The sequence below is a fragment of the Phacochoerus africanus genome, chromosome 3 (assembly GCF_016906955.1).
Source record: "Phacochoerus africanus isolate WHEZ1 chromosome 3, ROS_Pafr_v1, whole genome shotgun sequence".
Lineage (NCBI taxonomy): Eukaryota > Metazoa > Chordata > Mammalia > Artiodactyla > Suidae > Phacochoerus > Phacochoerus africanus.
Genome location: NC_062546.1, coordinates 49921001 through 49945883, shown reverse-complemented (window position 1 = coordinate 49945883; position 24883 = coordinate 49921001). Strand labels below are relative to the sequence as shown.

The 24883-nt window shown below is 37.6% G+C and overlaps 1 protein-coding gene across 1 annotated transcript in view; it reads left to right on the top strand.

The window, feature by feature from the left end:
• Positions 1 to 24883, top strand: part of LOC125121896 (ankyrin repeat domain-containing protein 26-like) — a 76692-nt gene that overhangs the window by 28885 nt on the left and 22924 nt on the right. The window contains 10 exon segments of the mRNA XM_047770204.1: positions 4436 to 4609; positions 6642 to 6675; positions 7548 to 7689; positions 12139 to 12200; positions 13253 to 14212; positions 15897 to 16049; positions 18830 to 18900; positions 19244 to 19337; positions 21582 to 21694; positions 23327 to 23456. Of these exon segments, the coding sequence (XP_047626160.1) occupies positions 4436 to 4609; positions 6642 to 6675; positions 7548 to 7689; positions 12139 to 12200; positions 13253 to 14212; positions 15897 to 16049; positions 18830 to 18900; positions 19244 to 19337; positions 21582 to 21694; positions 23327 to 23456 (1933 nt within the window).

Here is a 24883-nt window from a genome sequence, read left to right as displayed (position 1 = left end):
CGCTTTGAAATATTTTGAATAACAAATGCTTGTACCCTTACATGTTACATAATTACCACTTTCAGGTGTTTCTGTTGAGTCAGACCTTTACCTTATGTTGTTTCACAAAATATAGTAAGGTTTGCTACATTTTACTCCCATATGAATTTATCATATAGGTAGTGTAAACCCTCAGCAAAAAAATTCAGTGTTCGTCTCCAAAAGAGAAAACTGAGTATTGAGTTACATTGAGTTTTTTTTTTTTCTTCCAGCAATAGATTTTTTTTTTAATTTGTTTGGTTGTTCTTTTTTATAAGACGAATTCAGTGTTCGTCTCCAAAAGAGAAAACTGAGTATTGAGTTACATTGAGTTTTTTTTTTTCTTCCAGCAATAGATTTTTTTTTTAATTTGTTTGGTTGTTCTTTTTTATAAGACGAATTCAGTGTTCGTCTCCAAAAGAGAAAACTGAGTATTGAGTTACATTGAGTTTTTTTTTTTTTCTTCCAGCAATAGATTTTTTTTTAATTTGTTTGGTTGTTCATTGAGTTTTGAAGATAGACAAACATAGAGATAGTCTCCTTTAAAAAATAAAGGAGATGAGCCCTGCCCCAAGGAAGACATTAAATTATTTTGCCAACGTCACACTTTTAACCTTCCTAATTAATTTGATGAGTTTATTTGGTAAGTTATCAGATTTGATGTTACAGAATTATATCATCTCTTGCTGCTATGAAATGCTAGGGAATCTCCATTAGGGCCTTTGGGCAAATCATTTATCTTTCTTGGTTTTATTCCCATTATCAGTAAGTAGTGGGGCTAAAGTAGATAATTACTTCTGTACCCTCTAGCTGTCAGATTTTATGGTTATTGAATATGAAATTGGGAAGCATTACTCATTCTCCAGAATTCCATACTAACAGTTCATCAGTTTCAGTCTGCTGCTTGTGTTTTGGCAAGCGTTGGTTCATGTATTTTGGTGAACATCATCACTCTTGATATCCCCGGGACCCAAATAGAAAAGAATTGTGGGAGTTCCCGTCGTGGCGCAGTGGTTAACGAATCCGACTAGGAACCATGAGGTTGCGGGTTCGATCCCTGCCCTTGCTCAGTGGGTTAAGGATCGGCATTGCCATGAGCTGTGGTGTAGGTTGCAGACGCTGCTCAGATCCCTCGTTGCTGTGGCTCTGGCGTAGGCCGGAGGCTACAGCTCCGATTGGACTCCTAGCCTGGGAACCTCCATATGCGCTCCGCTCATAGGAGCGGTCCTAGAAATAGCAAAAAGACAACAACAACAAAAAAGAATTGTAAAATGCATTGGAGGAAGCATAGATTTAATGTGGAAAGAAGAATGTTTCCTTTTTGTTCCCAAGTGGCACAGCCTCTAAATCTGGCTGATTCATGGAAGATCCAGGTGGGAACGACAGAAGAGGACAAATTCTGTGTCCTGGCCTTGTTATTTCTCTGTCTCTGCCAGTCAGATGGGGAAGACTGGATGTGACTAAGAAACATAACACCACCTTAGAAAGCTGTTTTTGAAATTTTGGAAATTCTATTTCTTTTCCTCAAACCGAACAAAATAGAATTTACAAAAGTTACCATGGCTTGTAATGAGAAAGTAAACATAAAAATATTTTTAGCAGTTAAAACTAGAGCATACTCTGAGGCGAATGACAAATAATGACGACAGAAAGTTCTTTATAGTGAATAAAGTAGTAATAGTCATCCTCAGTGTCAAACTTTCATGAAAGGTTGAAAAAGAAAAGAAGTAGCACAGAAGCAGTATGATGGCAATATCAGAAAACAAACGTGGCACTGATGATGACAGTGGATTAATGCAACAGAGAGAGAGAGGAAAAAGTAATCACCAGTGGTTTCCTACTGTGGAGAATGAAGATTCTGATAGGTAACTACCTATATCAGTATTTAACAGTAGGTTATTGTTATTTTCTTGTAAAACCCATTGTATTTGAATTAATGTTCATGATTGACAAATTTTATCCCTAGTATAACTTTTAATATTCTTGTGCCTTAGCCTTCATATTAAATTGTTTAACACTCCACCTTATTACAGTATTAGAGTATTCTGTATTGACTATATCCTGACCTTTTCCATGAGTTGTCTATTTAAAGACGTTTAATGTTACTGATTAGCATCCTTTCATTTCAACTTGAAGACTCCTTTCAGTATTTCTTGTGAGGCAGGTCTAGTGGTGATAAACTCCATCAACTGTGGTTTCTCTGGGAAAATGAATCTCACCTTGATTTTTGAAAGATAGCTTTTCTGGATAGAGTATTCTTGATCGGCATTTTGTTTTCCTTTTAGCATGCTGCACATGCCATCCTACTCTCTTGAAATCCATTGAGACATTTAGTGGGGTTCCCTTATAATTTAAAAGCTTCTTTGCTCTTACTGCCTTTAATATTCTTTGTCTTGGACTTGACAGTTTTAGTGTAATGTTTCTTGGTGAAGGTTTCTTTATGTTGAGTTTGGTGATCTATGAGGTTTAGGAACTTGGCCGTCCAAATCTCTCCCCAGGTTTAGGAAGTCCTCAGCTATTTTTTTCTTTAGGTAAGCTTTCTGTCACCTTCTCCCTATCTTTTCATCTGCCTGTCTTCAACTTTCTCCCTGTCTTAACTGCATTAATTCAGGAAGTGTTGCTTTTGATGGTACCTGGTAATTCACGTAGGCTTTCTTGACAATTTTCATTCTTTTTTACATTGTTCTCCTCTGATTGGATCAATTCAAAGTTCCTGTCTCTGAACTCAGAGGTCCTTTCTTCTGCTTCGATTCTGCTGTCAGTGCTCTTCATTGTGTTTTGCCTTTTATTCATCATATTCTTTAGCCCCCAAATTTCCACTTGGTCCTTTTTAAGCATTATTCTTTCTTTCTTTCTTTGTGTCATTTTAGGACTATACCTATGGCATAAGGATGTTCCCAAGCTAGGGGTGTGATCGGAGCTGCAGCTGCCGGCCTATGCCACAGCCACAGCAACGCCAGATCCCAGCCACATCTACGAGCTACACCACAGCTCACAGCAATGCCGGATCCTTGACCCACTGTGTAAGGCCAGGGGTTGAGCCTTCAGCCTCAGGGTTCCTAGTCAGATTCATTTCCACCGTGCCACTGTGGGAACTCCTAATTATTATTATTTCTATCTCTTTGTTAACCTTTTCATTTCATTTATTATTTTCCTGATTTTATTGGGTTGTCTTTCTGTGTTTTCTTTTAGCTCCCTGAGTTTCCTTAAAACTGCTATTTTGGCTCTTTATCATGTAGAACACAGATCTTCATGTCTTTGGGATTGGTTAGTGGACCATTATTGTGATCCTTTGGTGGTATCATGCTTTCTTGATTTTTCAAGTTCCTGGAAGTTTTGCGCTGCTGTCTTTGCCTTTCAAGTAGCAGTCACCTCTCCTAGTCTTTAATAAATGCCCTCTCCAGTGTGTCCAACTTTGTGTTTTTTGCCCCAGTGGTGTGCTGGAACTTCTCTGCTGGAAACATGGATTTCCACAAAGGCTCTCTATTCTATATAAAATGTTTCATGTGGAGCTTCCTGGAAGTGTCTAAGTGTGGCAGGAGCCAGTTCATGGGTCAGGCTGGGTCCAAGGCTGGAATATGCTCTGTTTGTCTCTTACTCGATATATAAGGTGGGCAGGACTCTTTCCAGAACCTTTGGTGTCTTCTGATAGATCCTGTAACTTCCATGAAGCCATTTTTGTCCATGGATGGATTCCCCATTTTGGGTGGCGGGGGAGCAGGATGAGGCACCTTTTTTTGTAGCCATGATGCCACTGTCACCCCAGAATGTGGATATTATAAAAGTAATTTTTCCACCTCAAGACATTTCCTTGATTGCTTTTTTCAGGTTATATGTGCCCTGTGCTATTTTTTAAAAATCATTTAAATTGAGCATTATTATACTTGAAAACAAAAGAAAATATAGTATACATCTAAATATTACTCCCATGTCTGAATCATTTGTTTTAACCATTGAACTCCAGATTTTTAGTGTAAGGTTCTTCAGAATGTCTTTCCAGACCCATCTCTCTACTTGTGTCCATGTATTTTGTGCTTTACCTTCCAGGTTCCTTGGAAACACCTAGATGTCATGTTCCTAATCATTGTGCTCACATTCTTATCTCCAAGTAGAAAGCGTTTCTCCCATTTCTTTTCCTCATGATCTCCTCTGTTTGATTTCACCTCCTCTCTAAAACCTTCCTTACAATCCCTTACAACTCTTACATACCACATTGTATCAGAATTGTAAACGTCTTTGAAGCAAGAGTTTGTGTTTCCTTGAATATTGTTGGTACTTCATAGCAGGTTTTTTTTTTTTCTGAATTAATAAATTGCTTAAGGTGGATAAGAGTAGGAATTTTATTAAAAAATTTTTTTTATTCTCTATGGGTCAAATTATTAGAAAACATTGGCTTTAAAATGGATTTTTTTTAAAGCGGCAGTTCTGGCATGCATATGAAAGAAGTATGGAAAAATGAAAGAGAAAAGTGGTCATCAGAAGAACCTGTGGTTCCACCAATATTTGAGAAGGCTGATTCACCACTGACTGTTGATTCACTCCACGTGAATGATGGCAGAAGCTTAAGTGAAAGAGATCAGGATGATGGCAGGTAAAACTGACAGATTCTTTATTTCTAGGTGAAAAAAAGATTAGCACTGACTACTTTTTCTAGGAATGGAGTAGCATAATATAATATACAGGCCATGGCAAGAGAATTCTCAGCTATTTCACTTGAACACTGCTGAATGGCTAACTTGAGGATGAGGGCCTTTGACTGGAAGTAGTTGCAGTGGCCCCACGGAAGCCACACTGGAGTGAATATGAGTAAACAGCTCCTTAGAGAATATTTACTGGGAAAAGGGGTAGAGAACCGTATGATAACTGAAGAGGAATGTGAGTTCATGGGCGTTTTCTTTCTTTTCTTATGTTAAGATGGGTATTTTGTGGGTGTTTTTGTATGTTGGAAATGATCTGGACGAGGACATTTGCATTTGCAACCTGAGAAAGCGTATTGATGGTATGCCATTGCCTTTAAAGTAGTATAGTACACTAACTGTACACAATCCTTCTATTCATGTAGTTTAATGCTAAGGATTTGTTCACTGGATGTGAAGTGTAATACTCTTAAATAATTGAATATGCAGATGATTACTTAGAAGTTATATATATGTATTAAAATTATATAAGCATAAATATACAAACATCTAGGCCATCCTGAATAGGATTTAATCATTCCTTGATGATTCTAGATATTACAGGGTCCTCGATAGTATCATCATGCATAACTGTGATTTTGTGAGGTACTCTAAAACATCAGACTCTGTTAACTGCATAATTGTTTAGATTCTAGGGAATAAGGGATGATTTTGTTTAGATACAACAGACGAGTAAACTATGTAACAGTCTATTGCAGATGACTTCTTTTGGATTATAAAGTTCTAAATGGCAAAAGCCATGTTTCCTGTGCCAAAACTGTCTTTGACACATATCGTTTGCTCAATAAAGATACAGTAAATGCATGAATAAACAGCTCAATGGGTGAATGAATGCCCATTGATGAACTTCTCTTGAAAAAGCAAATCTTCATTGAAAGTAGATCTCTAGGAGTTCCTGTCATGGCGCAGTGTTTAACGAACCCAACTGGGAGCCATGAGGTTGCGGGTTCGATCCCTGGCCTTGCTCAGTGGGTTAAGGATCCGTCGTTGCTGTGAGCTGTGGGGTAAGTCACAGACACAGCTCAGATCCTGTGTTGCTGTGGCTGTGGCATAGGCCGACGGCTACAGCTCTGATTAGACCCCTAGCCTGGCAACCTCCATATGCCGTGGGTGCGGCCCTAGAAAAGACAAAAAATTAAAAAATGTAAAAAATTAAAGAAAGTAGATCTCTAATATTGCCTAGGTCTAAAGTCTTTATTTTTAAAAACATGAGCAAGATTCAGAAATGAGTTGTAATTATAGCTAGACATGGCATAATAATGTAGATTCATTTGCTATCATATGACTTTAAAACACTTAAATATTACTGTCTCAGCCTGCTCTGAAACACAAGTGTTGAAGGTTTCCTGGGTTTGAAATCTGGGTCTGTTCCTAAAGAGCTCTTCAGGCTTGGGCAAGTTGCTTGGCCTCTCTGTGCCTCATTTTCTCTCTGTGTAAAGTACCCATTGTATCACCTCTCTCCCAGAATTGTTGTGAGGATTAAAATGCCTTTTAGACCTATAAAGGGCTTATAATAATGCATAGTAGTTGCTTAGTTAGTCCTTAAAAAATTAATACCGTGATTTTTAAAAGAGTTTCTTTCAGAAAAAGTCTTAAGTGATACTTTCCAAATAAGTGAGTGCCATAAAAGCTAGTTTTTATTTAAAATGACAGCGAAAACCCCTAATATCCGTCTTCCTATCACGTAATGCAAGTAATGTTCTTACTGTTTTTCTTTTGTCAGCTTGATCTAACATTAATGCTTTTGTTAATATTATTATTGGTATGTTTGCTTTGTCCTTAAATGTTACTGTTCATTTTATAGAAATCCCTTTTGTAGAATCTTTATTGCCAAAGCGATGATTTTATATAAAAAATGACTTTAGGTATTCTTTGTATTTTAAGTATTTAACATTTGCCTGAAAAGAATGGTTTGTTATTTTTCAGGCCTATAAAGAAAACACCTAATGAAAAGAACAAGGTATCGTAAAAAATTAATTATAAAAAATATGATCCTGTAGTAAAAGGTAGTTTGTCAAATGTATGGTGGAGGGAGTTGCTGTGTGGTCCAGTGTGTTAAGGATCCAGTGTTGGTGCAGCTGTGGCAAAGGATATAGCTGAGGCTCAGATGTGATACCTGGCCCAGGAACCTCCATATTCTATGCATGCAGCCACAAAAAAAAAAAAAAAAAAAAGAAAGAAAGAAAAAAGAAAAAGGAGTAGAGGAAAAGTAGAGAGGAGTTCATTTGCAGCCCAGCAGGTTAAGGACTCAGTATTTTTATGGCTACAGCTGTGGTTGCTGTTACGGCATGGCTTTGATCCCTAGTCAGGAATTTCCACATGCTGTGGGCAGGATAAAAAAGAAAGAAAGGAAGAAAAAAGAAAAAATAGAAAAGCTTGCTTTGTTGCAGAGACTTTTGTTTTGAACAAACAGTTTAGGCGTTCCTGTTGTGGCTCCATGGGGTAAGGCCCCAATGCTGTCCCTGTGAGGATGCAGGTTCAATCACTGGCCTCACCCAGTAGGTTAAGGATTCCAGCATTGCCACAAGGTGCAGCATAGGTTGCAGATGTGACTTGGATCCCTGTTGTGCTGGCTATGGCATAGGCCTGCAGCTGCAGCTCCCATTTGACTCCTAGCCCGGGTACATCCATATGCTGTGGTGTGGCTGGAAAAACAAACAAACAAAAGTTTAGAAACACTATTAATAAATGTATCCTTTTCATGAAAGTTATTTTAAAGAAGTATCTTATGTTTTTGCTTTCATAAAATATGGATATTTATCATCTCTGTACACCTATTATTTTTTAATAAATATTTGGGAGACTTTGTGAAAGATTATTTTTTATTTGTAGGTCAAAGAGCAAATTAATTCTGTGGATGACCTTGAGGACTTAACTCAGTTCTCTGAAACGGCTTCCAAGGATCGTGAGTTGCTTTCCTCTAAATCTATGAATGCTATGTTGCTAATTGAACAACTTGGCATGGAGTGTAAAGGTAGGCCTGTTGTATACATAGAAAGCCTTTTTGTGTATAGTGTAGTAACACACACACACAGCTTGTCTAGTACTGCGCATGGGCTACAGGTATGTTATTGTGCTGTCCTTCTCACAAAAATGATTTGTATTAATACATAATGAGTTATTATATGCTCTCAGGCAAAGGGCTATGATAATTCGCACTCACTGCGCTTTTGTGATTCTACTTTTCTCCTGGGCTTTCACCCAAGGTCCGGTTATCATTTCCCTCCTAGAATACTGAAGTACATAACTTCCGTCATTTCCCTCCTAGAATATTTGGGTAACCTGAGAACTTTTTTCCTTGCCACTCCATCTCCTAAAACCTTGGTCTCCACTGTAACCATAATTATTATGTATTTTGAAAATGTTGGTTTTGTCATGGTACCCCCTTGCTTAAAATCCAGTTGCTGCTTCTCTTTGCTGTCTGGTTAAAGCCACAATCCTTTAACTTTATCTTGTGCCCGTTTTATACCCTTCTTTCCACATGAATTTTAGAATCAGCTTGTCTGTTTCCTTAAGAATAATCTGCTCATCTATTGGAAATTAGTTTCGGATTATGTTGAACTGACAGATTCATTTGGGGGAGAATTGACTTCTTAACAGTGTTGAATTTTCAACCCTTGAACAGTTTTTTTCTCCACTTATAGTGATCTTCCTTGATTTTCTCAGGAATATTTTGTAGTTTTTAGTGTACAGATTTTTTCCATCTTTTATGAGAGTAACTGGATTTCTTTTTTCTCAGTGCAGTTGTAATTATTATATTTTAAACTTTAATTTCTGCGTGTTTATTCTGATTATAGAATTAGAGTTGGTTTCTGTGCATGGATTCTGAGTGCTCCAACTTTAGTGAACTCATGCATTGTAAGTCCTAGTGGATTTTTGTAGATTCTCTCAGATTTTCTAAGTAAGCAAAGGTCGTCAAGGTTTTTCATTCGTAAACTACTATCTGACTAAAGGTAGTTCATATTTAAGACTTGCAGCCAGCACATTCTCTGTCCAGCTAATCAGCACTGCCATTGAGCCATGAGTACATAACCACAAACAACAGGTAAATTAGTGGACACGGCTGCAGTTCAGAACTTTATTTACCGAAGCAAGCAGCCTGGCCCACAAGGTGGAATTAACTAACTCCTATTACGTAGCCATGTTGCCTGCTGCTTAGCAGTCTGTTTTGCTTCTTCATTTCCCCTCCAGTGCCTTCTGTGTCTTTATTTTGATTCATTGCACTGGCCGGAAATTCTAATATTGTGCTGAATAGGAGTAGAAGGAGCTCTTCCTGTCTTGTTCCTTAACTCCTGGGAAGATCATTCAGTTTTTCATCATTACATATGATGTAAACTGTGGGATTGTGATAGATCTTTATCAAATAGAAGTTCCCTTGTATTCCCAGTTTGCCGGAGGGTTTTTATCAGGAAAGGAAGTTGAGTTTTGTCACATGCCTCTTTTATTTACTGTTATGGTCCTAGGATGTTTCTTTTTTAGTTGGTTCATATGGTGATTAACATTAATAGATTTTTAAATGTTAAAGCAACCCTGCATTCTTAGGCTATACCTAATCTGGTCATGATAAATTATCCTTTTAATGTATTTTCAGGTTTAATTTGGGGATTTTTGTTTTTGTTTTTTGGTTTGTTTGTTTGTTTTTGTATTGGTCTTTATTAAGTGCTGCTCCCATGGCATATGGCAGTTCCAGGCTAGGGGTCAAAGCAGAGCTCCAGTGCAGGCCTATATACCATAGCTACAGCAACGTGAGATCTGACTGGCTTCCACAACCTATGTGTCAGCTTGCAGCAATGGTGGATCCTTAACCCACTGAGTAAGACCAGGAATCAAACCCACATCCTCATGGATATTTGTCTCATTCTTAACCCACTGAACCACAATGAGAATTCCTGCTTATTTTTAATTTAGAATGTTTACCTCCATTTTCATGACATAGTTTTCTTTCTTCTAATACCCTTGTCTGCTTTTGTTTTCAGGATAATGCTAGTTTTATAGAACGTATTGGAACATATTTCTCATTTTCATTTTTTGAGGAGAGTTTATGTGGAATTAGTTTTTTTTTTTTTCTTTTTCTTTCTTTATTTTGCACATGGAAGTTCCCAGGCTCAGGGCAATGCTGGATACTTAACCCACCGAGTGAGGCCAGGGATCAAACCTGCATCCTCATGGATACTAGTTAAATTTGCTACCACTGAGCCATAACAGGAATTCCTGGTATTGTTATTTCTTACTCAAATATATGGTAGAATTCATCAGTGTAGCTATTTGGACTTGGAATTTTCCTTGTGGAAAGGACTTTAACTAGGACTTTCATTTGTGTTTTAGATTCAGGGCTCTTTAGCTTATTTTTTTCTCCCTCCCTCTTTCTTCCTTCCTTCCTTCCTTTCTTCCTTCCTTCCTTCTTTCTTTCTTTCTCCTTTTAGGCCCCACCCAGGGCTTATGGAAGTTCCCAGGCCAAGGGGTTGAGTCAGAGCCACAGATACCAGACTTTGCCACAACCATAGCAACCCTGGATCTGCAGCGCCAGATCGTTAACCCACTGAGCAAGGACATGGATCAAACCTGTTCGTCATGGATACTATTCGGTTTCTAACCCACTGAGCAAAAATGGGGACTCCTATTTTTTCTTTCTTGATTGAGCATTGGTAATTTCTCTCTTTCAAGCAATTTACTCACGTCATCTGAGTTTTCAGTTTTATTTACATAATGTTTATAATATTACCCTGTCATTCCATTGCTATTTGTAGAATCTGTAGCAATATCATATTAGCCATTTTGGAAATTGTTAATTTGTGCATTCTCTCACTTTTTTTTTCCCCTCACCAGCCCGGCTTGATGTTTATCACTTTTATTCATCCCCTGAAAACAAGTGGTTGCATTGATTTTCCACATTGTTTTATTTGTTTTCTTTCTCATTGATGTTCATCTTTGATCGTTATGATTTCCTTTCTTCTGCCTTCTTGGGTTTGCTTTGCTTTTTTTCTGATTTTTCATGGTCAAGGTGAAGGTCATTGATTTGAGACTTTTCTTCCTTTGTAGTATAGACAAGCAGTACTATAAATTCTTATGTAAGTAAGCAGCATTTCCTAAATTGTAGCATGATATGTTTTCATTTTCGTTCAGTTTAAAATACTTTGCAATTCCTCTTTTCATTGCCTCTTTGACTCGAGGGTTATTTAGATGTGTGTTATTTAGTTCCCGAATATTTGCGTATTTTCCAGAGATAGGTTTGTTCTTGATTTACAGGTTGATTACTTGGTAGTTAGAGAACATACTTAGTATGATTTCAATCCTTTTACCTTACTCCTTTTGTTAAGATTTATTTTACGACCTAGAATAGAGTCCTTTTTGGTAAGTGTTGCATAGCCACTTTTAAAGAATATTGATGTTCAAGTCTAATATCTGTGTGCTGATTTTCTGCCTGTCCTTTCTCTCACTTAATTGAGTGAGGGGTAATGAAATCTCAGACTATGATTGTGAATTTGTCTGTTTCTCTTTGCAGTTCTCTCAATTTCTGCTTCGGTTTTTTTTTTTAATTATTTTCATGTATTTTTTATCAATTAATTCACTTTTTGGCCCTGCCTGTGGCATAAGGAAGTTCCCAGGCCAGGGATAGAACCCACATCACAGCAGCAACCCGAGTCACTGCAGTGACAACCCCAGGTCCTTAACCCAGTGCACTGCCAGGGAACTCCCTCCTCTCATGTTCTGACCTAAGATCTCCATCTGCTTTGCTTTCACCAAACTCTCAGCATCATCCCTTCTACTTAGGGAGCCTGGTGGCCTCCACTTCAGTTCCTTCTCCTTGTGTCATGACCTGGAAATTCTCTCAAGGCAGTGAGATGGGGTGTTCTTTGGGCTAAGTTCATGTGTTTTCAGGGATCATTGTCCTTCATTGCCTGAAGCCCTTTGTCTTGAATATCATTTTTAGTGTATTCTGTTTGTTTTGCTTTTGCTTATTTCAGGTCGGAGGGGAACTTGGTACCTGTTCCTCTGGCTAGAATCAGATTGCAAGAGCATGTGGGATGTGCTGCAGACTGTCTGCAGTGTGCTTCTTCCTCCTTTGCTCCGTGCTTCCTGCTCAGCCTTCTTGTCTCAGTGTAGCCGTCTCTTCCTTGGGGAAATCTTCCCTGACCTAGTCTACATCAGGTTCTGTGATATGAGCCTAGACCTCTCTTGTCTTATAGGACCTATCTGCATTTATCGTTATGTGTCTTTCTCTTCTACGAGACTTTAAGCTAAATAAGAGCCAGTTGTCTTATCTGTTTTAACTGCTGAGCTTCATAGCATGCCTTCCACGTCATAGATACTCAATATGTATTTGTTCAAGGTACAGATGAGTGAATGTACAAAGTACATGGTCCTTTATCTACAAAAATTACTCATATATTTTATTTCTCTTTTTCTTTTCTTCTGAATGCAGATTCTGTTAGCTTATTGAAAAATCAGGAGTTTGCAGGCAGATCCAAGGCACTGCAGTTGCAGGTAACAAACCTACATGTTTGTACCGCTGACACACTGCCAATCCCTTTGAGCCCCAGCGGGAACTCCAACAAAGTAACATTCTTGATTCAAATCCCTGTGTGCATTTTGGTTTTTTGTTTGTTTGTTCTGCTTTGTTGGGGCTGCCTCTACCACATGCAAAAGTTCCTGGGCCAGGGACTGAACCCACACCACGGCAGTGACCCTAGCCATTTCATATCTATTACTATTTAAAACATTTTAAAGAGGCATTAAAGTTATTGCAGCAGCAAATAATCTCATGATTTTCTCAGAAGCGCTCTATAAATTTTACCTGATTGACCATTCGTGTACTCGCCATTAGTGAAACATAAGGCTTATTTTGTGTTTATATATTTATACCACAGAAGTAGTTGTGGTCTAGTGTAGAGGACTCATAGTAGAAACAGAAGACCTGGGGGACATCCTGCAGCTTGCTTATATGTTTAAGTTCTTCATTCCAGAGTTGTCATAGTGAGTTAACTGCTGATGATAGAAGTTCTTAGCATAGTGACTAGATTTGTCAGTTGTCAGTGGATGTAACTCCTGTTAACTGTAAAAATATTAGGAAAGTGGAGTATTTAGGAAACTTTCTCTGGAAAAAATGTTTGGGAAATTCAGTCTGTTCAAACTATGTACAGAGATAATGCTCTCCCTGTGGGGTGGCTGTATAGCTGAGATGCCAGATGGAATTCTTCAATGTAGTCAGATGTATTCATCTTTTCTTTTAAGCCTTTTGGGTTTCTTGTAATTCAGAGAAAGGCCCTTCTAATTCTGAGCTTTTTAAAAATTCTCTTGTGGTTTCTTTTTTATTCTCTTGGATTCATTGTCTTCAGTCATTTTTTTTAATTTGGGGAGATTCCTGCTGTGTAAAGTTTGAGGGATGTATCCCACTTTCATTTTTTCCTATTGGATATCCATTTACTGCAATCTTCTCATTGTATAAATATATAGTCTAGTCTTTCATTTCAGAGGAAATCAGGTGTCAATTTGAGTACTTTTGAGTCCCAGCTGAACGTCTCCTTTGTTTTACTTAGGAAGCTGAGAGTCTCGAGAAAGCAAAAAAACTGTTGTCTGAAAACCACATGTCACAGAATGAAATTGCCATGTTAAAACAGAAAATAGAGGTAATAAAAAATCATAGCCAGGAAATGGGAAAGAAATGTTTTAGGGACATTAAAATTGCAAAAAATAAGTTTGCTAAACTTCAAGAGAGAGTAAAACTTGAGGACATATTAACAAAAACAATCTTGGAATGCAGTAGACAGCTTAATGTTCTGACAGCTGAGAATACAAGGCTGAAGTCTGAACTGGACAATGAAAGACAAAATAAAGAAAGACCTGAAAGGCAAGTTGAATCATCCCACTCTGGATTGGCTACTGCCACACATGATCAAGAACAAAGTCAGACATCAGAAAGAGACCTGGAACTTGCCTTCCAGAGAGCAGAAGATAAGTGCTTCCCCTTCCAAGATGAAATAAATTTGGATTTGTCTAACCTGAAAGATAGCAAGGTGCATTCCCAGCAACTGTCTACAACTGAAGGAAAATCCAATAGCCTAGAAACCGAGCTCCATCACAGGAGAGATGCTCTCGGAGAAAAGTCTTTGGTGTTTGAACCTGTACCTGTACAGAGAGACCTAAGCCAAGCACAGTGTCAGAAGAAGGAAATTGCACACATGCCTCCAAGTGAACAAGGCAAAGTGAAGAAGTACATGGGCGAGCAGCAAGAGTCCTTGAAGGAGAGATCATCCCAACTAGAGAGTGAAAACCTGTTGCTGCGACAGCAGCTGGATGACTTGCAAAACGAAGTCGACAGCAAGGAGAAAATGGTAATTAATCTCCAGGACCAGTGTCTGGATATTATCAAAAAATTCCAAGCTGAAAGTGAAAAACCACATCTGATGCTGAAGGAAAGAAACAAGGAGTTACCCGAGGAATGCAGTCACCTAAAAGAGAGGAGGAATCAGTATGAAAATGAGAAAACGGAAAGAGAAGTAAGTATCCAGAAAGAAAGAGAATTGTCAGACTTCCTGAGGGAAAATTCAGAGTAATATTTGATGATGGCCACATTTGACTCTAGCTGAATATAAGAAATAATATAGGTTTATATAGGCTATATAGACATTTTATATATATATATATGTATATGTGTGTGTGTGTGTGTGTGTGTATATATATAAAATATAGGCTATAAATCAGCCTAAGAGCATAGCTTGTATCCAGCAAACAAAAATTAGACCTGAGAGTGCTTGATGCTGAGTAAAGACAAGATGTCACCTAAGAAATTTTAAGAGATTAAGTTATAAATTGTTAATAGATACAGACAGATATTAATAATTTATTCTTACACTGCTGGGATGATCATTTCAATCTTTATTGTCACTCATTGTAATACCTTGGTGGAAAAGATAAATGCAATGCTCATACCTAGTATGAGTATTTTGATATTAATATTCATTTGGGTGGATGACCTTGACAGCCCCATCCAGATTCCCAGATGGACTGATGTGTAGGTGCTGTACCTCATAGTGCTTTTTTCCTTCAGTAGGTTTTCATACCTTTTTCATTGGTACAATGTTATTCATGTTCATTTGAATTAAATTTGGAAATAGTTCAGTCTCAAATCATGTGTTCTTATAACCTCTCTACTCTTTAAAGGCATCCGCTTTTCATTAAATCATCATTTGGGACAAATGTGGTGCGTTTTAACAAAACTGCATTTGATTTCATCTTCCCACTGCTACTGATAATTTACTTTGAACATTTGTACCAATGATTTGCTCATAATTCTCATTTTATGGCTCAATTACTATTATTCGGCTATGAGTTTGTCCAACACATAACACACGTTAACTTTGCCTTGGATTCCTATCCTCAGAGTAATGAGAGGTGGCAGGATTCGTGAGAGGCTAGAATAGAGCGGGTTGGGGGGAGGGCTGTAGGGGCTGTAGTCAGGGAGGCAGATGGAGGCCCGGTTATCAAAGGGCCCTGAAGTCCATGGGCATGACCTCATTTGAGCACCAAATTGAATCTGTGAGGAACTCTGGTTTGGTTTGGTTTAGTTTGGTTTGAGTTTTACTGAAGTATATTTATGGTGAGAACTCTGAAGTTAATGGAAGCAAGGAGGGAAAATGTTCAACAAAGTGGAATTTACCACTACCTCTTAGGACTGCACACCTATTTTTTTTTCCTCTTTTTTTTTTTTTTTTTTTTTTTTGAGGTGGGCTGTACCCTCTGCTTGGGGAAGTTCCTGGGCAAGGGATCCAGCACATACCACAGCAGTGATCCAAGCCACTACAGTGACAATACTGGATCCTTAAAACACTGGGCCCAAGAGAATGCCTTTATTCTTTTTTATTCTTTCTTTTTTTTCACCTCCATTTCTTTATGAGACTTCAGGAGTTAGTAGAGCTCTGCAAATTCATTGGCGGGGTTGGGGGAGTGGGTAGCAGGCCTGAATCTGTCCTCTAATAACTTAACATCAATAAGGCAGGAGGATAACATCTGCTGTAACTTTAACCAAATTCAGTGAGCTGGAAGGTGTGCATGTGAAGGAAAGGAGAAGGCGAATTGATGTCTGTGGTGATAGTTTTCAAAGTACATATATTGGAGTTAACTGTTACTAATGTAACTAATAATAAGGTGATTTATAAAACCAGTGACAGAGTATCTTACTAGGTGGTTGTGGGACAACTTCAACAAGAACTGGCTGATTCCCTAACAAAGCAGTCCCTGTCTGAGGCTTTATTGGAGCTGATGTCGCCTGATCGTGCTAAATTAGAAGATGAGACACAGGATTTAAAGAAGAAACTACGTCAAATCACAAGTCGAGTATGTATGAGATTGTTAAATGTTAATGAATGACATAAAATGCTTTAGGATACTAATTCCCATGGATAGCTTTCTTTTGTATTTTCGTTACAATTATTTTATTTCAATTTTATTATCTTAATTACACACTTATTTCTTAAACACTGCTTTTATTCTGCTCTTTGTATGCTATATTTTTCTTATTCTATTTCCCCTTTGGAAAGTAGACAGTGATGCACACTCCTCAGAGAAGTTGAGAGACTTTGCTTTTTCTGTTAAACAGTACTTTTTAGTGATATCTCTATAACGATGATCAGACAAGCCAGATAAAATCAGAGGAGAATGTTTAATGGCATGATCGGAAAAAATTGTAAGTGTAATTTTGGTGAAGGGTATGGCATCTGTGTATATTTATTTTGTTGATTTCAGATTCACTTGTGCAGAGAGGTCATTCTACAAACCAGTTGAAATTAGGCTTTGCCTTTCTTTTCTTTTCAATTTAGCTCTGTTGTTGAAATAGGGAGATATTCAGATCTTGTGTGGCATGTGCTCCCAAAAGAGAGAATTAAGAAAATTATCTAGATCCTGCCATTGGATTTTTTTAAAAACTTCAGAGACATAATTCATGTATCTATAATTCACCCGTTTAAATTGTATATTTTGGTATTTCCTATTTTAGAGGGTTATGCTACTATCACAACAATCAAATTTAGAATGCTTCCATCACCCCAAAATGAAACCCTGCATCCCTTAGCGATCACCCACAGCTCCCCACCTCCCTCAGCACCAAGCAGGTACCAGGCTAATTTCTCCATAGATGTGCCCATTCCAGGTGTTGCATATAACTGGAATCACATGGTATGTGGTCCATGATTAGTTTTTTGCATTTGACATAAAGTTTTCAAAGTTTTACCATGTTACGGACCATTATCAGCACTTCCATTTCATTCATTGTTGAGCTATACTCTGTTATATAGTTAAAACATTGATCCCTTCATCCGTTGATGGGCCTTTGTGTGTTTCCACTTTGGGGCTATAAAGAATGCCACTGTAAACATTCATTTTCAAGTTAGGGTGTGGACCTGTGTGGATAATTTCCCTGCTGTTGGATTTTATCCTCTGAGTGAATTGGCTGATTTCACCTGTTCCTGGCCTTTCCTCATGCTGTCCTTTCTGTCTTTTCAGTTTCTTTTCCTCTCGCCTAATCCTCCATTCATGTGGACCTGCTCCCAGTCTCTCCTTCTGCAGAAAGCTTGTTTTTTCCATTGTTCACCCTGTCCTCTTCAGCCCTTGTCATCTGGTCTGTGCAGGACAATTTAGCCCTTCATGTCACACTGCTTTAATGTGTTGTCATGAGTGATAATCTTGTCTTAGTATACATTTGTCTTTCAGGGAATGTTACAGGATATGCATGGCATAAATTGAACATATTTTATCCTAACAGTTATTAGGATAAAGTACTTAATGCCATACCAATAATTCCTTCTTAGAGATAAGATATAATGAAACTTTTGTTAAAATTTTTTAAGCATGAAATATAAGATCAAAAGCACTTAATCTAATAGAGAAGAATTGCTCAATTAAATGCTAATTTTTCTCCCTCACTATGAAAGAAAAATTCTGATTTGCTTTCCTTCATTATGCAGCCCAAACTGGGATTTACAGATTGAGAGAATTTCACCAATTGTAATGCTCTGGGGGTAGCAATTCTGATTTTGATAGGCCATAACCTTAATTTTCTCACCTGAGTGCTAGAGCAGCCGGACATAAACAGTTGCTGGGAATAAATTGGTTCAGAACTTTGGGAAATATCCATGCCAATGAATTAACGTTTCCTCTAACAGTCATGTACTATCAGTCAGTACTACTCAATCAAGATGCTCTTTGCATCGTAGTCCATGGTCACTGGCCAGTGAGTAGGACAGAGAGGAAGTAAGTTATAAATTATTATAAGAGGAAAAAAATAGTAGTGGGTTGGTGGAATTAGTGTAAGTTTTTGAAGTTCTGGGCATCTGCTCTGGGCCTCAGGCTCCCCATTGTCTGCCACTTTCAGTGGTATGAAGGGGGATTTCCACGTGACTTGTGGAGAAGATCGTGTCCATTGGCATGCTCTCTGCGGAAACATTAAATTGTTTAGAACATACACCAGAGCAACAGTTGTAATGCTGATTGCAAACACTTAGCACTTCCTATGTGCCACCTGCTCTTCTAAGGACATTATATGTATTCCCCAGTTTAAGCTTCCCAACATCCCAGTGAGGTAGATGCTATTATTATCTCCATTTTACGGATGGAGAAACTGAGACAGAAAATGTAAGTGGTATGCTCAAGGGCACATGGCTAATAATGGGTGGGGTTGGGACTGAGAACCACACATCCTGGCTCCTGTGTAGATACTGTCTCTCTAACTAGTCCACAAGACTTTCATAATCCCTGGACTGGCCATGGTCACTGACATATGTGGATATTTAATGTTGTAGTTGATGTGGAACTTGGAAGACCAAAATATAATTGTTTACTGTAAGGTAATTCTGTCTTTTCCCTCTTTGGCCAGTTTATCAGTGAGTATATGCATTTGATAAAATATAATTTAAAGCATGAATAATGTTGTGTTTTAGTACTAGAAGAGAGGTCAATAACTTGTAAAGGACCAGATGGCAGATATTTCAGGCTTTGTGGGCCATAGGGTCTCTGTCATAACAGTTCAACTCCATTCTTATGGCACAAAAAAGGAGTCATAAAAGACAAATGGGTGAAGGTGTATTTGTAGGTAAAACACAACTTCGTTTTCTTTATTTTAGTTGCAAGAAGCACAAGAACTACATATAGAGGCCGTGAAGTCTACCGAGAAGATGAAGGATCACATGCAAAAGTACAGTAGAGCAGCACAGAGAATAACTTGAGTATAAGTATAAAGCAGATAAGCAGTATAGTATAAGAATTATATCAGGAATGATAATAAAGAATGCGTTATTGTGAAGCTGGGTAAAAAATTCAGTTTTGGGGTGTTTTGGAATGCAACGTACTTCCCCATTATTTCTGAATTTTTCACATTATCCACAAAACACAACTCGAAAATTGGCACGATTGCCAAATCATCTACTTTTCAAAACTTTAGAACTTATATAAATGACTCTGTAGATGTTGGTTTACAAATTGTGAGGTATTTTTAAAATCTATGTATGCAAATAATTATTGTAAAATACCCATTTTAGGCTTGAAATTGAATCTGCCAACTTGAAAGTGACGAACAAAAAGCACGTGGGCGAAATTGAACAGCTTCATGGAAACCCGCCAAGTACAAGTGTGGTAAGTCAGTCTTCTAATCCCTGTCATACTGAAAAGGAATTTTAATTGTTTTACTAGTAGTATATAAGGATATTTTATAAAATAGGAAATGTCTTATTGATAAAATGTATTTATTGGATTTACATTGATGGTCCTTGCTGCTATAGCATAATTTCTCTCTATCAAGGACATTAACTGAATTCAGAAAGTTAGTGATTTTTGTACTAAGATTTTAAATAAAAAATTGTGCCAGAGCTCCCTTTGTGGCTCAGCAGGTGAAGAACCTAACTGGTATCCATGAGGATGCAGCCTTGATCAGTGGGTGAAGGATCTGGTGTTGCCATGATCTCTACTGTAGGTCTCAGCTGCAGTTCTGCTGTACCCCCTAGCCTGGGAACTTCCATATGCCACAGGGGTAGTCATTAAAAAACAAACAAGCAAAACAGTATAGAAAGGTTTAGGACTGAACCCCAAGGGTTACTGTCATTTAGACACAAGTGTGTTTAGAGAAGCATGGCTTTAGCTTATCAGTTGCTGCAAGAAAAGTAAAGCAGGATCAAAGAGTAAAGGAAAAGGTCATTGATGACACTCAAAAAAATGGTTGGTGAAGTTGCAAGGCTGACAATCAGATTTTCCTAATTAACTCGGAGTTCAGAATTCTCTTTTGGCACAGCAATTTAAGGATCCACTGTTGTCACTGCAGTGGCTTGGGTTGCTTCTGTGGTGCGGATTTGATCCCTGATCTGGGAACTTTGACGTCCCAGGGGCACAGCCAAAAAAAAATCCTGTTTTAGGGTAAAAGAAGAGAATAATTGATGAAAACCTGAATTTTCGAATGAGACCATGCATTAAAGAATGTTAAAATCCAACGGAAGGGGAGAAATTTAAAAAGCTACAAGAGGGAGTTCCCGACGTGGCACAGTGGTTAACGAATCCGACTAGGAACCATGAGGTTAAGGGTTCAATCCCTGGCCTTGCTCGATGGGTTAAGGATCGGCATTGCCGTGAGCTGTGGTGTAGGTTGCAGACGCGGCTCGGATCCTGCATTGCTGTGGCTCTGGCGTAGGCTGGTGGCTACAGCTCGGATCAGACCCCTAGCCTGGGAACCTCCCATATGTCGCAGGAGAGGCCCAAGAAATGCCAAAAAGACAAAAAAAATAAAATAAAATAAAATAAAAAATAAAAAGCTACAAGAATCGAGGAAGAGTTATATTTTTATATACTGTATAGGAAAGACTTAAACTTTAAAGAGAAAAATAGCTAATGAAAAAAGGAAGGGAGTTTTCTTGTGGTGTAGCGGGTTAAGGATCCTTCATCGTCACTGCAGCAGCTTGGGTCACAGCTGTGGCTCAGTTTCGATCTCTGGCCCAGGAACTTCCATGTGCTGCAGGCCCAGCCCCACCCTACCCCCCCAAAAAAAGAAAGAAAAGATGAAACTGAAACTTACGCAAGAAGGCCTATGGATAATGTATCTAATCCCATGGCCATGTGATCATAAAAACAAAATGTAATGGGCATTGAGTGGGAATTCTTCAGAGATGATTTTAGTAAGATGTGATGAACAAAACCTGGAGTATTATGAACTATGGATGAAAATGTTGCTAGGGCATTTTTAGAAACCGAATTCTAAATATAACCACTCTTTGAAAAAGATTTTTATCAACTCTTAGTCTTTTATGTGTCAAAACCTCTGTTTTTAACACATAAATTTTGGCAATTTCAGTTCCAGAAAAAATGAAGAAATCATGAAAATGAAAAATCAGTTGTTTTAACAAAAGCCATTATTTATGAATTCTGTACTTATGACATCAAGTTTATGAACTACGGTTCACTATAAACACTTATGACTCATGGACTCATAAGAAATATATATGTCTATATAAATACACATATATGTTATGTAGGTATGTATAACATATATACACATGTATGTCTAGCATATATGGTATATGATGTAATGTGTGTACATATATACTTATATATAATATAAAATATATGTATTTTTTCAGACAATCTCCTGGCATATGGAAGTGTCCGGGCCAGGGATCCAATCAAGCTGCAACGGTGAACTACACAACAGACACAGTAACACTAGATCCTTAACCCATTGTACCAGGCCGATCAAACCCACAGCTGCGTAGAGATAGCATCAGATCCTTAACTTGCTGCACCACAGTGGGAACTCCAAAAAAATAACATTTTTAAGAAAGACAAATAAGTGTCTAGATAGGAAAAAATAACTTTGCTTATTTTTTTTTTTCAAAGTCTGTGGATGGAAAGGAACAATTAAAGCAACTGAGGGAGTTCATACCGTTTCTGGAAAGCAGTTTGGATCAGGAAAAGAAGAAAACTGATGGATTAGAAAAAGAGCTTACTGGGTAAGATTTTAATATTTCAGATCATTTCAACTATTAATGAATTATTATTTTATTAAAGCCTAGAAACAGACACATTCTATATATGCATTTTCATAATTAAAGAAATTTCCCTTTTGAAAATGTACCATGGAAACTAAAGCACAGTCTGAAACTTTTTTGAATGCCGCACTATTACGTTTACTCTCTAATGATTTCCAAAACCGTCGTGACAGTCCTGCTGCTTATAGTCACCCTAGTCTTCATCGTCTACCTTGAATTCTTATTTTTGCAGGCTATCCTTGCTCTTTTCGGTGATCTTCCTTCTTTTAGTAGTGTTCTTCCCCTTCAGCATTCAAGTATTTTAATATCTAAAACCCCATTGGTGTCATGTTTAATAACATGGAAGATTATCTTGATTTGGCTTATGTTTTCTTTCTGCTCTATTAGTTAGAAAATATACATGCAAATATATATATATATATTTATGTATTTGAAGTATGACTTAAAGTACAATAATCTTAGTGATCATGTTTTGACCACTCAGAAAATAAAGAAAAGACTAGTGTTTCCCATTGTCTGTGAAGCCCCCACCTATTTGCTGAGTACACTTCACCCTCAACATCCCTGGATTCAACCAACTTCAGAAAAAAATTCTAGATAGTTGCAAAAGCAAAACTTGGGTTGGGCTCAGGCTGGGCAACTATTTACATAGTACTTACATTGCATTTACAACTATTTGGGTAGAATTTACATTGTATTAGATTTTAGAAGGATCTAGAGAAGATCGAATGTGTATACTTGAGGATATGCAGGGTATATGCAGATACCGCACCATTTTCTAGAAAGGACTTGAGGATTTCAGTATCCACAGGGTATGTGAGGGTCTTGGAAGCAAAACGCTGTGGATGCTGAGGGTTAATTCTGCTTAGAGCTGTTCCCTGATTCTCAGCAATATTGTTTTCTCATATAACTTTCTCTTTGTTGCTTTGCATATTGTTAACACCGCACTAACCAAGATTTCCAGATCTCTTAAAACAGTCTTGAGGAGGCTGTTACACATTCTCTCTCTGCTGATTTCCTTTCTTCTAAAGCCTGGCGGGTTTTTTTCCCCCACAACTCAGACTCCAAAGATTTTTCTCTCTTGTTTCTTTTTTCTATTTTGAGTGAGTGACTTGATGTTTTCTGTGTGCACTTTATTTTCTTCTTGTAGGCTGTGATCAGTAGGTACCCAAATGTATTTTTGTATCTTTTCAAAACATTCACATATAAGTATGTTCTTCTTCTTCACCTTGGGTGCTGATCTCTGGTGTATTACTAGTATTTAATAAGACAATAAGTTAATGTTTCATATTAACATACTAAAAATGGATGTAAATAAAAACTTATTTATAAGAAATCTATATGAATTGTGATATGTACATGCATATACTAACACTTTCCCTACTGTATATGTTTCTAAAATTTTTGATGTTATTTATCTGAAATTATAATTTAGTTATTATATTTTCAAACCATATTAGATCAAACAAATGAGAAAGGACCATAATTTATAGGTTTTTTTACATTACATGGTAGAAGATATATCTGTTTTAAGTCATTATTAAATATTTACTCTTAAAGAACTTGACTTATTCATTCTATACATTTCTACAGATTGAAGGAACGCTTGGAAATGGCAAGAAGGGAAGTAAATGAAGATGAAAAAGGAGAGCTTAGTGCCCATGGTGTTGTAAAAAGCAGTCCAACTGAAATGGATATTCAGATAGATACGCTAAAACATAAGGTAATTTGTATTCACTTTGGGGCCCCCAAAAACTCTTAATTTGGGGAATTATAAATCACTTAGTGCTTTGAGCAGTGAACCATAGATTTTCCCTTTAATTTCATAGATGTTATGTGAGTAAGACAGACACCTTTTTCCCTATTCAAAAGAGCACACTGTTAGTTCCCTTCTTTCTTGAACCCTGGCCAGTGATGTGAAGCCGAACAGCACACCCTTCCTGATCCCAAAGCATCAGCTATTTTTTGGTAACAGCTTTAGTGAAATATAAAACATTCATGTAAATTGTACCGTTCAGTGACATAGAATGTATTCCTAGAGTTATACAGTTGTCACCACAATCAGTTTTAGAACATTGTTATCACCCAACAAAGAAACCCTATACCTTCTAGCCAACACCCTGTGCCAGTGTCCCCTTCCCCACTCTTCCCAAACCTGGGGAACCACTACTCTCTTCCCTGTCTCTGTAAGAGGATTTGCCTTTTCTGGGTATTTCATATCAATAGAGTCACACAGTGTTTTCAAGGTACATCGATTTTGTAGCATGTATCGGCACTTCATTTCTTTTTATTGCTGAACATTACAACATGTTAGGGACAGACCACATTTATTTATCCATTTATCAGGTGCTAGACCTTTGAGTTGTTTCCACTTTTTGGCTATTGTTAATAATGCCAGTGTGAACATTTGTAATATAACAGCAGGTTTCGGTATAAATGCATGTTTCCTTCCTTTTGGGAATATAGTCATGACTGGCCTTGCTGTATCATATGGTCATTGTTTAGCTTTTTGAGGAACTGCCATACTGTTTTCCAGAGTGGCTGCACCATTTTACATTTTTATCCAAAGTGTGTAAGCATTTCAATTTCTATACATGCTTGTCAACACTTACTATGACCTGTTGTTTTGCTTATAGCCATCCTAGTAGGTGTGAAGTGGCCTCTCATTGTGGTTTGGATTTGTATTTTTCTGATGACTAATATTGTTAAGGATCTCTTCATGTGCTTATGATGCACTTGTGTATCTTCTTCCAAGAAATGTCTGTTCAAGTGTTTGCCCACTTTTAAATTGGTTTTGCTTTATTACTGAATTGGAAGGGGTTTTTTGTATCCTGGATACCATTTTTTTTTTTTTTTTTTACCAGATACAGGATGTTCACATGTTTTCTCCCCTTCAGGAGATTGCCTTTTCAGCTTCTTCGTGGGGTCTTTTGAAGCACAGACATATTTAATATTGAGGAAGTTCAGTTAATCTATTTTTTGTCTTTTGGTGTCATATCTAAGAATTGTCAAATCCAGTCATGAAGATAACACCTGTGTTTTCCTCTAAAGAATTTTTGTAGTTATAGCTCTTGGATTTTGAATTAATTTTTACATATGGTATGAGGTAGGGGTTTCATTTTATTCTGTTCTATGCGGATATCCAGTTGT